Here is a 17790-nt window from a genome sequence, read left to right as displayed (position 1 = left end):
GACTTGGCAGGTTCGTACCATCAAACTGGGCTAGATTATTAGGATCCCCAAGCTCTGAGGTAACAGACAGAGACTGACGCACTTTCATGTTCGTCTCGCTGTGGCAGAGAAACAAAGAAATGAGCAAGCAATGCTACCCATCCAAGTATTGAACTGTACTGGATACATTAAAAAACACTATGCTAATTTACAGGACAAACTCAGGAAACAAAGTCTTACCCATCCAGTTCTGCAGTCTCAATGTAGCACAGACCATGAGGTTCACTGCTGGACAACAGCAGCAGGTCAGCCTGCAACACATAAAGTGGGTAGCTGACATGAAAATTATTTTATAATTATCATGCATGGGGTAATAATTATAATTGTTATGCAACCATTTTCACTTACACAATTAATCTGTTATGCCCAAGGACAATTTAATATAAACTAGTGATGGTAAAAAGGCTATTAAAAATGGGTAAACACGAATTACTATTTGGACAGTTAAGCTGTGATAAAAAATGTCTGAATGTCTTTGCATTATAAGTATAACAAAATCTGAGTGGAAAACTTATTGGAACATGTCCATTGTTAAATACCCATACACAGTGTATAATTTTAAATATGAACAAAGTAATTGTCACTCAAATGTGAAGTACTCAGCATATTAAACAAGACTTCTGAGCTGCTGGTTATCCTCAGGAGACAGAGTTACATAACCAGAGGAAGAATAAACAAATTAGACCTTGGTTACTAGATCAATAACACAGTGCAGAACAGCTGCATAAGTATTCATGTCTGATGGATAAGTAAATCCATCAGACTTTGTGAGTGTGAATACATGGCTATGAATTAGCAGTATCTGGGAGTGCTGAGCTAGTACCAACCTAAAAAGATTTTACAAAAGAGAGTGTTTAATTAATGGCCTTAGGCAAAGCTGTTACAGCTACATGGGTGATCAGGATAAGAGTGATGTCATAAACAGATAAAGACTCACTGCCACAAATTGATTGTTCTCTAGTTTGATGATGTCACCCACTCTGACATTCATCCAGTTCTCCTTCTGAAGACTGAGAAAGTGAAAAAAATAAATAAAAAATGATTGAAGAAAACTCATTTGTGCTTTGTGAATACGCAAATACAGTACACAAAAAGTTATTATAACATGGACAGAAAAAATGTTCTGCAATTTTAAATGATAATTTAGCAAGATCAATATTTCATTTCTATTTCATTTTCTATCTTGGCAGATGTGTTCTTGTCAACACGATTTAAAAGGAAGTGTGTGTATATTAATATAAGACTCACATGCCAGCGATGAGGACCTGAGACTGACGGTTATTCACCTGGTTGTCACTCTTGTGACGAAACTGTGAGTGAAACAGAGAAATGTCAAATGTGTGTGTCCAACTGTTTCTTCTTGTGGTACGTGTGTTAAGTGGTTGTTATTATGTGATATTTGTGTGTGAAGGGGGTTTTGTTAGTTACAGTAAATTACAGTATAGTTGTGTGTGTGTGTGTGTGTGTGTGAAAACAATTTCCTCAGGGGTGAGCTTAATCTAACAAAAACCACCTTTGGGGACATCCAGAGACCTATTTCATAAATGCAATAAATAAAGTACTTTTCAATTTTCAAATTGCAGATTTTTTTTCTTTTAGGGGTAGGGTTAGTATTAGTCTGTAGTATGTATAGCTTACATACAAACAATAGAAGTCTACGATATGTCCTCATTTAGACAGCTAAATAAGTGTGTGTTAGTGTGTGTGTATCTCTGAGACTCACATAGTCATCAGTGGCATCTTTGACTGCAGTGATGCTCAGCACCAGCACTAAAGGCACAATGGTGGTGAACCAGGACAACGAGGAAATCTGTGGAATCAACTGAGAAAAAGACATTCCCACATTTACCCTTTAGCCATTTTAAAATACACTTACAAATTCTCACCACACAATTGTGTAGATGCAGTCTAAATCTATGCAGGAGAATTTCAGACTTGGAAATAAGAAACACTACATAAGACTGCATTAAGCAGAAAAGTTTCCATTCTTCATAGCTGCTGGAACATTCCTGTAAACAGTACATTGGTAATCACAGTCTGAATGGTTAATTTTAATCTGAATAAACAAATATAAACACATTCTTGAAAAAAGTCTCCTTACTCAAAACATTTTCTATAATACTGCAGCTTCACTTTTCTGCCAGTGTCTGGGCACTCATAATAACTTTCATTTGAACTTGAGCATATATACTGTAAATGTACAGTAGTTATTCCAAATAAATTGTTTACATGACACAGAATTCTGATTAATGCAGGCTAGGTATATGCCAGCTGTATTATTCAGATTTCTAGAAACCGGAATATTGGCTTAATTGTGTTATGGTAATCAGGTTAAAAGGATAGTTTAATTCTCTCATAATTTACTCACCCTCATGCCATCCCAGATGTGTATGACTTTCTTTCTTCTGCAAAACACAATCATAGATTTTTAGAAGAATATCTCAGCTCAGTAGGTCCATACAATGCAAGTGGCAAGAAACAGATAAATATGTAATTTTTTTAAAATATAAATGTGGCGACTCACACTCTTCATGCATATTGCCAACTACTGGGCAGGGAGGAGTAATTTTTTGTAAAAAAGTACTTAAATACTAACCTGTTTCTCACCCACACTTATCATATCACTTCAGAAGACATGGATTTAACCACTGAAGTCTTATGGATTACTTTTATTCTGCCTTTATGTCCTTTTTGGAGCTTCAAAGTTCTGATTACCATTCACTTGCATTGTATGGAACTACTGAGCTGAGATATTCTTCTAAAAATCTATGATTGTGTTTTGCAGAAGAAAGAAAGTCATACACATCTGGGATGGCATGAGGGTGAGTAAATGATGAGAGAATTTAAATTTTTGGGTGAACTATCCCTTTAAAATGTTTACATGACTGTGACGAGGAGGAGGGCGTGGCTGGGCTGTAATGGAGCACAGCCGGCGCTGAATCAGCTGATCAGCGGGAGAGTAAGATAAAGGGCAGCTGGAGGTGCCGGTTTGAGAGAGAGAGAGATGCACTGTGTGTCTGTGTTTGTTTATGTTTGTTGACCATTCAGCCGGTTCCCGCCTCCTCCTTGCCCAACCATTACCTGTTACAATGACAAATGCATAATCATAATATGATCAAATTCTGATGTGCATGTAAGTGCAGTCACTGTTAACACCTCTCTTCTCACCTGAACATATTAAATAGTGCTCCCATTACTCTCTCTCTCTAACCCACATTCACACACACACACACACACACACACACACACACAGACACACACACACAGACACACAGACACACAGACACACATATATAGTACTGTGCAAACGTCTTAGGCACATAAGATGTTTCACAAAAACATTTGTCTTAAGATGGTTATTTATATCTTCAGCTTTAGTGTGTCAATAGGAAAAGTACATTTTAGACTCACAAACATTAATTTTGCAAATTGAAAAGATTAGAATAGAAGAACAGGGAGCCCTGCAACAGATGTCATGGCCCCCACAGAGCCCCCCACTGAACATCGTGTCAGTCTGAGATTACATGAAGAGACAGAAGCCATTGAGACAGCCTAAACAGATAGAAGAAATGTGGTGAATTCTACAAGAAGCTTGGAACATCCTATCTGCCAACAACCAAGAAAAACTGTGTCCAGGTGTACCTAGGAAGATTGGTGCTGTTTTAAAGGAAAGGTGGTCACACCAAATATTGATTTAGCTTTTTTATGTTTACTGGACTTTGCATGACATTAAGTGATAAATGAAAACTATTTATGGCATTATTTTTGAAGACATCCTCACTATGCAACTTTTTTCACAAGTGCCTAAACCTTTTGCACAGTACTGTACACGCACCCACATGCACGCACACACACACACACACAAACACACACATACACACACACGTTGGTGCAGCTATCCTTATGAGGACTCTCCATAGACATAATGATTTTTATACTGTACAAACTATAGATTCTGTCCCCTAACCCTAACCCTAAACCTAACCCTCACAAAAAACTTTCTACATTTTTACATTTTCAAAAAAACATAGTTTAGTATGTTTTTTTAAGCAATTTGAATTATGGGGACACTAGAAATGTCCTCATAAACCACATTTATAGCATAATACCATTGTAATTACCAGTTTGTAACCTAAAAAAAATGTCCTAGTAAACCACCCAAACCCACACACACACACAAACATAACCCTAACCTCTTATCTGTCTAACTTCTATAACATAATATCCCCCTCAAGGAGAGGAATGTACCATCTGTCTGTCTGTTTAATCATATGTTTGACTCCTTTCTCTCCCAAAAAGAACACACCAACTATACACTGTTCTTATACAGTAAGTGAGAACATGTACTGTATGACCAATGTGTCAAGATGATCTGTAAGTGTGCTGTTAACTGTAGCTAACAACAGCCTCTTTGCCTGTAGTAATAGTGCCATGGTAACAGGCACCTGACCTTTGCAAATAACCGCAATCTATTCTTAACACTTACAATAACTTAAACTCCTCGTCACTCTTGACATTCCCGCCATCCCTGAGATTGTTTTCACTTAGGTCGATAAAACTGCATAACAGTAAGCACAAATCCAGAGTTTATACCTGCAGTATGAGGAGAAACAGGAAGTAGGTGTTGGCAACTTCCTGGAACTGCTCAAACAGGTTGACTGGTAGGAAGGTGATGATGTTATACTTTGAGGTCATGATGCAATTGCTCTGTGGACAGAGAAACAGATGAGACAGGTAAAAACACTGAACTCAGGGTCTATTGATGTGGAAGCATAAAATTAAGCTATTAAGATGCAAGTCATCTTAAAGTTGTGTGTATGTGTGTGTGTGTGTGTGTGTGTGTGTGTGTGTCACTTACAGCATACTGGAACTTCTCATTGTACTCTCTATCATTGGCTCGGACTCTCCTTTCCTCCTCTGTGAAGAAAAAAACACACTTCAATGTGAAAAACAACAGGACTGAGATATCTGAAAAGTGAGGCAGAAGCACTTTTGAGTTTCCTGAAGGATCATTTGCATTACAAATAGACACATACACACACAGACCATCTAGTGGCACGCCACCAAGTAACTTTCAGGCCTTAAACCACCAGTTCCCTATAAGACAGAAACTATGCGATCTGATGCTCATCATGTCAATGCCACACACACCAAAGTTTATTAGGTAGGATAGGGCTTTGACTGCTAAGAAAAACACAACGTGCCTGAGGTGATGGAGGCAACAGCTGATTGTGGTGTGTCTGATTAAATTCTGTAATATGAGGCTGAAAAGGGACTAACTGTGAAAGAGAATAGACTGCGGTTACCACATATTTATAAGCCTGCTGTTTTCACTTCTGCTGAGAACGAGTCAACGCAGTTTCACATGTTCACACAAAGCTCTTTCCATATTAACCTCAGTCTTTCCAGCCCGACAGACACACAATACAAAAACTCAAAAACAAAGTATAAAAAAATAGGGCTGTCAATTTAATGCATTAATTTAGGATACTAAGACAGACTAGTCTAAAACCCCAATTCCGAAAAAGTTGGGACAGTATGAAAAATGCTAAAAAAAATAAAAAAAGGAGGGATTTGTAAATTATATTCACCCTTTGCTATATTGGAAGCACTACAACTACACATTATATGATGTTTTACCTTGTAAATTTCATTGTTATTTTTAAATGTACAGTAATTTCAAATCAGATGATTGCAACACGCTCCAAAAAAGTTGGAACAGTCGAGTGTTTACCACTGTGAAACATCACCATTTCTTCTAATAACACTTATTAAGCATTTAGGCACTGAAGACACAAGTTCGTTAAGTTTAGAAAGTGGAATTTTCCCCCATTAATCCATTATTTAAGTCTTTAGCTACAAAATAGTATGGGTTCTTCATTGTCGTATGGGGTTCTTCATAATGCGCCACACATTCTCAATTGGAGATGTTCAGGATTGCAGGCAGGACAATCTAGCACCCACACTCTCTGCTCACACAGCCGTGCACTTGAAATCTGGGCAGTATGTGGTTTGAAGTTGTCCTGCTGGAAAATGCAGGGATGTCCCTGGGAAAGACGGTGCTGGATGGCAGTATATGCTGCTCCAGAATGTTTACATATCTGTCTGCATTCATGGTGTTCACACAGATGTGCAAGTTACCCATGCCATGGGCACTGACACACCCCTGGCCCATACAGACACTGGCTTTTGGACCTGACGCTGATAACAGCTTGGATGGCCCTTTTCCTTTTTGGCCCGGATAACACGACAGCTTTGTTTTTCAAAAACTTTTTGAAATGTGGACTCTTCAGACCAAAAAACACAGTTCCACTGTTCTACTTTTCATCTAAGATGAGACCGAGCCCAGAGAAGTTGGCAGAGCTTCTGGACAGTGTTGATGTAGGGCTTCAGCTTTGCATAGTAAAGTCTTAACTTGCATCTGAGGATGCAGCGGCGAGTGGTGTTGACTAACAAAGGTTTACTAAAGTTATCCCAAGCCCATGTTCATGATATCCATTACAGATGAATGCCATTTTTAAGACAGTGATGTCTGAGGGGTCAGAGATCACGCGCATTCAGAAGTGGTTTTCGTCTTGCCCTTTACGCACCAAGATTTGACCATATTCCTTGAATCTTTTAACTATATTGTACACTGTAGAGGGTGAAATGCCCCAAATCCTTCCTATTTGTCTTTGGGGAACATTGTTCTCAAAATGCTGGATTATTTGCTGAAGAATCTGTTGGCAAATTGACAAATCTTGATGATCATTGCTCTTGAAGAACTATGCTATTTTTGGAGGCTCCCTATATACTATGACACGACTGCCTCACCTGTTTAACATCTCCTGTTTCCCATTGCCTTGTTATTTCAACTCGACAAATTGTTATTAGTCTTAAATGGCCCCTGTCTCAACTTTTTTGGAGCATTTTGCAATCATCTGATTTGAAATTACTGTACATTTTCAAAAAACAATGAAATTCACAAGGTAAAACATCATATAATATTTAGTTGAAGTGCTTTAAATATAGCAAAGGCTGAATATAATTTTTAATAGCATTTTTCATACTGTCCCAACATTTTCGGAATTGGGGTTGTATCTCAGACAAACTGACAAACTTTAAATAATGTAAAATAGATGTAAAAATAACACTCCATTGCAGTGTAGTCAACTGTAGGCCAGAGACAGGCTTATGTTCAATGATATGAAAAAATAATTGACTTCTAAAGCCACTTTTTGTCATGTCTATTCAATGCTTTAAAGAAATGTTTCACCCAACGTTTACACGTGAGAATTGCGTTGTCTAAGTTCTGCCATTGTGCACGAGCTTCTCTCATGCACTCATGGAAGTGCAACGGACATCAAGATTTTGAATTTGTATGCCTTCAGAAGACCTGGAATATGATGCCCAAGCCACATGCACTACTTTTATGATGCTTTTGGGTCCTTTTTTAAGCTTTAAAGTAAGAAACTATCTACTACAATTGTACAGAAAAGACCAGCTTTTATATTTATTAACACATCTCTTTTTGAATATTGCTTTGGGAACTATTCCTTTGAAGTATTGTCCGATTCATCTTCATTAGGGGGCTGTTTCTCAGCAAATATTGATATTAGGGATGTGCAAAACTACCAATTTTCATAATCGACTAGTCGGTCGGTTGTTTGAACGACTAGTCGACTAGTCAGTGTTAAGGATAATAATGTATAATTCAGCTCAGCTATGTTCAAGTGACCCCGATCAGACAAGTTTCAGATGGATATATGGATGCTAAGCGCAGCACTTTAACATGGTAACTAATGGATATTAAACAAAAATATATGTTAAATAACTATAACATCTTATTGCACAAAACTATCAAAGTCAGAGAAGAAAGGAATAAGAAAGGCTCCAATACAGAATAGCACAAACCGCTTATGTGTATCATGAATGCAGAATGACGTGCTTCAATGCAGAGCACTATGTCATGTAAACCAGTGATCCTAGCTACACATTCTAAATCGCAGAATTGCAATACAATTATGCGGGTACACATCTAGTTCACGACATCAAGCAGTTTAAATCTTTTTTACTGCAACTATTTATTACACAGTATCAGACAGAATCAGCTGAAAACTTTCATCTCTTAAAAGCACCTCACAAATACGGGAGCATTACGCACAGCAAAGGATTTAACGTCCGGCAGTGATTGTTTTGAAATGTATTGTTGATGCAGCAATTTGATGGCTGAAACAGCAGCGGTGTACAAATAGACTACACTGAAAGCTTTAAAGAGACGAAACTTCTTGCAAAAGGTTTTAATGTGCTGACTGTAATTCACTTTTTAGCACAGCAAGCTCAATAATCAAATTTGTCCCCAAACACCACACACACACACACATAACACACACACACACACACACAAGGACATTTAACAGGACATACAGACCTAAAATCACATCTTAATATATTCATTACATTAAACCAACAAAGAGAAAAAGAGAGACACAGACAGAGAGGTCTACTGAATGGCCGAACCCTGCATATGCACTATTTATGTGTGCACCATAAAGGTCAAACCCTTGCATGCAAACAGACACAGCAGATCTATGGCCTGTTTCTATCTGCACTGAGCTTCGCGCACATGCTTTGGTCCTCTCAGTGACTGAGACTCACACTCTTTGTGGTTTCCTGTGTAAAGGCAACTCGACTCGCTAATGTTTTTCCTTTATAATGGTCAGAATTGCCGGTTCACTCACTCACACAAACACACACACCACACACACACACAGTCATCATTTCATTCACACACATATCGTTTCAAACCTTTATGACTTTCTTTATTCCATAAAACTCAAAAGGCGATGTTAGGCAGAATGTTAGCGTCAGTCACCATTCACCTTCATGGAATGGAAAAAGTTGTAATGAAAGTGAATAGTGATTGAGGCTAACAGTGATTGAGGCCCCCAACCCCCCCCCATTTGTCAGAAATGAAAACATAAATAATTCTTAATAATAATGTAGTATTTTGATATCTTGTAAGCCTACTTATTGACAGAGGGTCAATGGCATGATCATTTACAAACACATCTTTGAAGAGTTATTTTGTTTTTCATCTACTCTCTTCTCCATCCATTCATTTTATTTTGAAAAGAAAACAAAAGTATCTATCCTCTCATCCATTTCTTGCCCCATCACTCTGTCATTCTGTATTCACCCTACTCTTTCACTTTCTTCTCTCTTCCTCAAGGTCACATCAATCTTTTGCCTTTCCTCATGGCTATCTCTTGTCCTCTCTCCCTCTCTGTTATCAGTCCTGATGGAAAACCACACTGCTGTTTCCAGCCTCTGGGAGAGCATTACTTGCCTGTTGGCTGCCGATGACATAATGGCACTAACTGTCAAAGGCTCTGGTTCTAGCCGGCGTGAACCTCAGCAAATTGGGGCATTAAGCACTTCTTAACACAGTGCCCTTCCTAACACAGCCATGGGCAGCACCGCAAGAGCCGCAGTGGATAAAACGCTGCTTGTGTGACTTCTCTCAAAAAACAGCCATTGACAGAGAAGCAGCTGTTATTGTTGCAATTCGGCACTACTGTCAAAGACATCCGTAATGCTCGCTCATAAATCTGTGCAAATTCAAACAGACCAGCAAGTTGTAGGTGGCAGTTGCCATATACATTAAACATATATAAATCTTATGCAAGTTAGTGTTGTCTAGAGACAATATTCTGAAAGTCATGGGCAGGTTCATAGCGATTGAAACATGGAGCAAAAATGCTTCTGAAAGTGACAAAAATGCCCCTGCCCCATAATATTTAAAATGTGATATATTTAAAAAAGGAGTCTTTGAATCAGGCTTCAACAACAATACTTATTTAATCAAAGTGCTACTGTTTAGTAGCACTAAAGTACCACTGATGTGCCTGTTGTCTCCACCATTTCAAACCATTTGTCTCAGTTAATGCCTAAAAGAGACAAGACACAGGCCCAAATTAGCCGGGCTAATTGCTACAGTGTATCAAATTTTCTGCTCACACAGCAAAGCATTGAGGTGAGCCAAATACTGACTCCATCCTTTACAGAGGCCAATTCCTCACTAATTCCTCATCTATTTTTATAATGGCTTGCTTTTGCCTAAAGAGTTGTTTGTGTTATCTTAATTTACTTTTTTTTAAGGAAGATTAGGAGCAGCAAATATAGATATATGGATACTTAAGTGATCCTGTGTGTGAAGTTGGGGAAGATTTACAGCAGCAGTGGATATGTTTTTTGGACTTTTCCTGTTCCAATCAAAGATTGTTCCTGAATTTGAGTGTGACTGAGCTTGTACCTTAAGACAGCTGATGCATCTGTTCAGCACTACTGAATTTGAAAACTGTCATGCTGTTCAGCTAAAAAAGAAAACGTCTTCGTGATAATTCAATCTCTGCATCATTTGCTTTTACTCTTGAAGTCCTGCGCTCATTGCATCCCTCCTTCTTTCTCTTGTGCTCAACCTGTGCAATTTACATTACATTTACGCTTATGCATTTGGCAAATGCTTTTAACCAAAGCAACTTACAGTGCATTCAAGGCATATTCTGTATATTTGTTGTAATCAAAATGTGTGCTCCCTGGAATTCAAACCCATGACCTTGGCTTTACAAGCACAATTCTCTAACAGTTGAGTTACAAAAACACCAAAAGTCACTCTCCATCTCTCATCAAAATACTCCTTCCCTTAGGTGAACTTACCAGATTTGTCCTCCTAAACAACCATTTCACAACAGCAGACAATATGACCAACCAGTGCCAAAAGATATACTGTATATATACTGTGTGTGTATATATAGTCAATGTGTGTATATAGTCAGAAGTTTACATACACCTTAGCCAAATACATTTAAACTCAGTTTTTCACAATTACTGATATTTAATCGTAGAACACATTCCCTGTATTAAGTCAGTTAGGATCACTACTTTATTTTAAGAATTTGAAATGTCAGAATAATAGTAGAGAGAATTCCCAGTGGGTCAGAAGTTTACTTACACTTTGTTAGTATTTGGTAGCATTGCCTTTAAATTGTTTAACTTGGGTCAAACGTTTTGGGTAGCCTTCCACAAGCTTCTCACAATAAGTTGGTGTAACCGAGTCAGGTTTGTAGGCATCCTTGCTCGCACACGCTCTTTCAGTTCTGCCCACAAATTTTCTATCGGATTGTGGTCAGGGCTTTGTGATGGCCACTCCAATATCTTGACTTTGTTGTCCTTAAGCCATTTTGCCACAACTTTGGAGGTATGCTTGGGGTTATTGTCCATTTGGAAGACCCATTTGCAACCGAGCTTTAACTTCATGGCTGATGTCTTGAGATGTTACTTTAATATATCCACATAATTTTGCTTCCTCATGATGCCATCTATTTTGTGAAGTGCACCAGTCCCTCCTGCAGCAAAGCACCCCCACAACATGATGCAGCCACCCCCATGCTTCACTGTTGGGATGGTGTTCTTTGGCTTGCAAGCCTCACCTTTTTTCCTCCAAACATAACAATGGTCATTATGGCCAAACAGTTAAATTTTTGTTTCATCAGACCAGAGGACATTTCTCCAAAAAGTAAGATCTTCATCCCCATGTGCACTTGCAAACTGTAGTATGGCTTTTTTATGGTGGTTTTGGAGCAGTGGCTTCTTCCTTGCTGAGCAGCCTTTCAAGTTATGTCAATACAGGACTTATTTTACTGTGGATATAGATACTTGTCTACCTGTTTCCTTCAGCATCTTCACAAGGTCCTTTGCTGTTGTTCTGGGATTGATTTGCACTTTTCGCACTAAACTACGTTCATCTCTAGGATACAGAATGTGTCTCCTTCCTGAGCGGTATGATGACTGCGTGGTCCCATGGTGTTTGTACAAATGAAAGTGGAACCTTCAGGCATTTGGAAATTGCTCCCAAGGATGAACCAGTCTTGTGGAGGTCCACAATTATTTTTTTTCTGAGGTCTTGGTGGATTTCTTTTGATTTTCTCATGATGTCAAGCAAAGAGGCACTGAGTTTGAAGGTTGGCCTGAAAATAAATCCACAGGTACACCTCCAAATGACTCCAATCAGAAGTTAATTGGCTAATTGCCTAAAGGCTTGACCTATTTTCTAGAATTTTCCAAGCTGCTTAAAGGCACAGTTAACTTAGTGTATGTAAACTTCTGACCCACTGGAATTGTGATATAGTCAATTAAAAGTGAAAAAATCTGTAAACAATTGCTGGAAAAATTACTTGTGTCATGCACAAAGTAGATGTCCTAAACAACTTGCCAATACTATAGTTTGCTAATATGAAATCTGTGGAGTAGTTAAAAAATGAGTTTTATTGACTTCAGCGTAAGTGTAGGTATAATTCTGACTTCAACTAGTGGCACATGCACACACATATTTATATATATATATATATATATATATATATATATATATATATATATATATATATATATGTGTGTGTGTGTGTGTGTGTGTATGTATAATAATCAGGGGGTTTCTGTCCAGGTTTGTGTAATGCTGTGTGTAAAACTACAGAGAGGAGCTTGGCACCCACAGACTGCAACCCAGAACATTCCATTCTAGATGGAAATATCTATGTACATTCAGTATAAACAGAGGAGAAAATGTGTTGCACAAAGGCTATTTTAGCAAGATTTGTGTGTGCCTTTCAAAAGCAGAAAAGGGTAGCATAATTCCTGAGACCCAAGGCAAAGATTACATAACAAGCTTCTGGACTCCTGTGCTTATAACAAAACCAGAGAATCTAACACTCAAACTCAATGGAGGTGACACAAAAATGTACATTCGTAAAAGGATTAAAGATATGGTAAATGAAATTCTTAAAATAAAAAAATGAAGCTTTTGAATATAAAATGTGTGTATTAATGTATGTCCTGCTATCAGTATTTATTGTGACAAAAACGAAATATGAAATATGATTTAAGCTCTAAAATATTTCTTATATTGGCTTCAAATGGAATTGGAGACCAGTGATGTTCTGTTGACATTTTAATATTTTACATTAAATATCACAAAGCAACACAAAGTCACTTTTACCTGTACTGACTGGTTATTTTGATGGAAGGTGTGATCCACAGAGATGACAATGAGTCACTAATCTCCCTCAAATCATTAAAATCTAACTGACTCTAATACGAAATAATCATAATAATGCCATTTTAAAGGCACTACAGACATTTGATGCCATGCAGGCTGACAATATGTCTTTATAAATATCATGTAGTCACCACTGTTTCAGATTAGACATCTGGGAGATTTTCACATAACAAACAACAACAACAACAAAAATCAATGTCCGAAAAATGCAGGTAAGGTCTTACTAGACTATTTCAACCCAAGGTGATTACAGAAAAGGTCCATTAAAAGAAATTTCAACTTAAGGTCTAACTGACAAATCACTTTCGGAATGTTTGAGGGCTGACAACAGTACAGCTAAGAGAGCAAGGGTATTTTTGTGGGCCTCCACTATACTAAAAATGAAACTGCTGATTTTGTCTTGTATACTTGTACACAAGGCACCCATCACTGATGAGTCACCCTGAACAATTTCAGATGGCCCTAACTGTCCAAGTGGGTGCATCTATGATGTTGTAGATACTGTACATAACAGATTGTTATGCGGAAAGTGAGACATAAATAAACCAGTCAGACAAATGAAGAATCTCATTCATTTCAAGCCTTTTTGTACAGTTAAAATCTGCCACAAATGATTCCAAGCACTAAGTGAAAATGACTACACATACAGTACAAGCAGATCAAAGAGTGTAAGAAATCCCCCAGACCTTTAAAAGAGCACATGAAGTCAAACTCAATCTGCAGTAAACTGAAATAACAAAAAGCACTGTCCTGACATTTGCGGTTCTGCAGAGTGTTTGGCTGTCCAACTCAACTCCTAACCAAACCAAACCAAACCAAAAACGAAATACTTTGCACCACTCACTTACCTAGTTTCACTAACACTGGTTACAATAACATTCCTAACACTAATTTCCTTAAATATAAACTCTAACCAAACATGCAACTTAACAACACACAGTGTGAAATGTTGCAGGCTATATGCACATCACAATACTGACATTTTGACAAGGGGCCAGTTCTATAGCAATCTGATCTCATGCTGATCAGCGGTTCACCAAGTGATAACAGATCCTTACGTTGTAAAACAATCAGCTATAGTAACAGGCATGGGAAGCAAACTACATATGAGAAAATTTTAAAGTCTAGAAAATTAACTATTCATAGGATATTCTCTCATTAATTAATTTATCCTCCAGTCTTTAGAGACAACTGATGTGCAAACACCCTTTCTCTCAATGTAAAAACATGGTTATACAATCACTGCGATCATGACTTTTTGACCGTACAGAATGATAAACATTTGATGTGAACTGGGACGCAGGACACATGACTGAATATGTAATGTGCAGTGAGAAGGACTTGTTATTATCTGATGACGAGGGTGATCATGAGTGTTGACAGGGGAAATCATGATGTATGTTCTCATCTCTTCACACACAGTGGACATGGGGTGATGTTAGGAAACATGAGTGTGAAATAGTGAATGAATAAACACACTTATGAAAGTGCACAAAGTCTTTATTTGCATGATGGTCTGTTCAAGGAGGATGAAACAATGACGTAACAATTAATTAAAAAATAATCATTAAAATGTCCCAATTACCTCTATTCAATCATTTGAATAGCCTATGTTACATAGTCTGCTTTATAATAATAAAAATCATCAGCTAGTCCTGCATTCACCATTTCGAGTCAAAGACAAACATTTTAGTAGATAGCAAATTTATGGTCAACAAATTGTGTATTGCGAAGTAAAGGTACCTGCTCCTTTTCTTATTTTTGTAGAACTGGATAATCCCTCTTTCTTCCTTTTCAAAGGGAGAATGATTGGAAACCACTTCTCCGGGATGTCTTTTGGGATAGTCATGTTGTCCTACCGTCGTTTCGTTTACATTGCATTTGCTCTGCGCACACAGCAGCAGGGGCGCGTGGACTTCACAACAGAGGATAGACGGAGACACGTGCGCAGCAGCTTCAGACCAGCGCCAAATGACTTACCGTGAGAGGAAAAGACACAATCACTGCTGCGCCCGGTCTTCACTACGATACCACCCCCAGTTGATTTGCCGCAGAGTCGTTGAGGTCATTCGGGGTGATGTAGACCAGTCTTGATATCACTGCCACCAGAACTATTTATTGTTTTAAACACTATGAATAGACGCTATTGATAGCTAAATACGACTGTGATCCCACATCCACTCAAGGCATCAGCATAAGTAACGTTCTACATCTCAGATTCTCTCTGACAATCGTGTTTGCCCTTTTAATTGCATAAGGGGCAGTTCATACCGAACGCATTTTTTTTGCATCCGTCTGCACTCTTGTTGCATTGTTTTTTACGTGCGTCCTTGACCGTTGCGCGGCGTTTTTACAACGTCTGGTGCAGGATGCGTCTTTAAAAATTCGCCTCGAGACACCTGCGTTCTGTCCTATTAGTTGCGCTGCGTTTCTCTCTCTCTCTCTCTCTCTCTCTTTTTTTTTTTTTTTTTTTTTTTTTAAGCGCACGAACGCATTCGGTTTGAACGGCCCCTAATGTGTGTCTGTCTTAAATGTAAATGTCTATTAAGTTAATATTAATATGACCTCTAAACTCATACATAGGCCAATAGTACCATTAATTCACTAAATACCTGTCTTGATTTTTGAGAGGACTGACGACGACATTAAAATAACAACACTCTGGCTGGACTCTTTTTTTAAATAAAAACACTGAACAGCACCACGTAAAGCACCATGTTGTTTTTATATGATATAATCAGAAAGGCTTTCTATTGGCCAAGGATGTGTCCAATAGGATCCAGCTGATGCGGTTGCCTGAGCAACTTGACACTGCAGAGCTGTGAAAGATGTATGGCTACAAGATACAAGAAACCAACCACCATGCTGGCTCAGTTGGCAATCAAACATCCACTAATAAGATCCAGAGCCAAAATGGCTCTAGATAGATAGGCAGTTTCATACCTTTTATCATAGGATGGGCAAGAAGGGGGAAGAAGGGGAAGGCAGTGGCACTGTGGAAGACATCTGGGCTAGTCAGGTGCCTGTACACGTGCAGTGTCTGTTTGTATCTCAGAGTGTGTGGAAAGGGGCAGTCTCGTGTCAAGGAAACCTCCTGACTGCTAAACACAATGCTCCAGCATATTCAAACTCATGTGCATGTGAAGCAATATTTTTTTTTAAATAACTTTTGATCTTACACTGCACCACAGAGAAAACACACACACAAGATCCAAGCTTTGGATCAATATGACACCCGTGTATACACTGAACAATCTTATTATCTCAATGAGAATGCTAATGTTGCTATAAAGTAGTCTCTTAATTGTTAACCACACTCTCTTGTTCATATAGATTGTTCCACATTTGGTGTGGGTGATAAGACCAAATATCTTATACCACGATATGAGTAATTGTATATCACAATAACAATATATATTTCACAATATAGTAAAAAGTTCCTGGAAAATCAATAAAAATTGGTTTATATATTAATTAACCTCATTGCATGCATATATTACACATGCACACTTTAAAAATACTTCAGTTACATACTTTATAAACTACTTCCTCTTATAAATTTTTCTCTTTCCTTGGAAATATCCAACAAATAAACACTTCATTAGGTTCTTGATTTAAGTAATCTATATAGAGAATATATGACTAACTGAAGGCAAACGGTTGGTTTGTTTCCTAATATAACATCATTTTAACATAATTTGAGTAAGGATGATGATATGCTATTTAAAAACTTATTTTGGTTCATGGCATAGTGTTGTAGCTGTTTTCCTCGTAGTAGTGGTTCGAATGTCAGGCTTCAAAATTGGTATCAAGCATATATTTGCTGCTGCACACATGAAGGCTAAAGTTTCTTATTATAAATTCAGAGCACAGTATGGCAATTAAATGAAAACGTGTGTGCTTGTTTACCTGGGGGAGTACTTTTTCTGAACATTTCCACACCTCTAAATTTTTGCTGCTCTGTCCCATGGGAAAATCTACACCCACACACACAACGAGAGAGAGAGAAACACATTATTAACAGGATCTCAAGGGTAAACCAGGGGACATACCAACAGTTTACGCTCACTCAGGAAATTCAATGATATTTAATCCTTAACAATGACAGTGTACAGATCAGTCAGCTAAAACTAAGCCACTGGTAATGAACCCGCTGCCATAATCTTAACGCCTGAATGTTGTGAAACAGAACAAATTGTGTTTATCTTTATTTTTCCTTTAATCAGGTCGTGAGATATGTGACTCATGAATACAGCATTAGTAAAGACACCTAACTGTTTGGTCAACATTTGAAATAACACGTTTAAAGTTGTTACATGTACCCATTATTTATAAAGTGACCAGTAATGGGATTATTCAAGAAATATTCCAGGTTCAATACAAGCTCAATCGACAGCATTTGTGGCATAATGTTGATTACCACAAAAATGAATTTAGACTCGTTCCTCCTTTTCTTTAAAAAAAGCAGAAATCGAGGTTACAGTGAGGCACTTACAATGGAAGTGAATGTGGCCAAATTTTGCAGGGTTTAAAGGCAGAAATTTGAATTTTTGAATGTTAAATACTCACTTTTTCAAAAGTATAGCCACAAGACATAAACAACACATTTTCTGTGTAAAGGTTTGGCCAATTTTACAACTTTTTTGCCATGATGATAT

At 37.9% G+C, this 17790-nt stretch overlaps 1 protein-coding gene across 1 annotated transcript in view; it reads right to left on the bottom strand.

The window, feature by feature from the left end:
* LOC127452893 (phospholipid-transporting ATPase ID-like) overlaps window positions 1-15601 on the bottom strand; it is a 47278-nt gene extending 31677 nt beyond the window's left edge. The window contains exons 1-8 of the mRNA XM_051718742.1: window positions 14876-15601; window positions 4898-4956; window positions 4633-4746; window positions 1763-1861; window positions 1288-1349; window positions 977-1049; window positions 220-290; window positions 19-98 (exon numbers count right to left, since the gene is read on the bottom strand). Of these exons, the coding sequence (XP_051574702.1) occupies window positions 19-98; window positions 220-290; window positions 977-1049; window positions 1288-1349; window positions 1763-1861; window positions 4633-4746; window positions 4898-4956; window positions 14876-14981 (664 nt within the window). The 5' untranslated portion in view covers window positions 14982-15601. The remainder of the gene's footprint in view (window positions 1-18; window positions 99-219; window positions 291-976; window positions 1050-1287; window positions 1350-1762; window positions 1862-4632; window positions 4747-4897; window positions 4957-14875) is intronic.
* Between the last annotated feature and the right edge of the window lie 2189 nt (window positions 15602-17790).

The sequence above is a fragment of the Myxocyprinus asiaticus genome, chromosome 15, assembly GCF_019703515.2.
Source record: "Myxocyprinus asiaticus isolate MX2 ecotype Aquarium Trade chromosome 15, UBuf_Myxa_2, whole genome shotgun sequence".
Taxonomy (NCBI): Eukaryota; Metazoa; Chordata; class Actinopteri; order Cypriniformes; family Catostomidae; genus Myxocyprinus; species Myxocyprinus asiaticus.
This window is presented reverse-complemented; position numbering and strand designations above follow the sequence as displayed.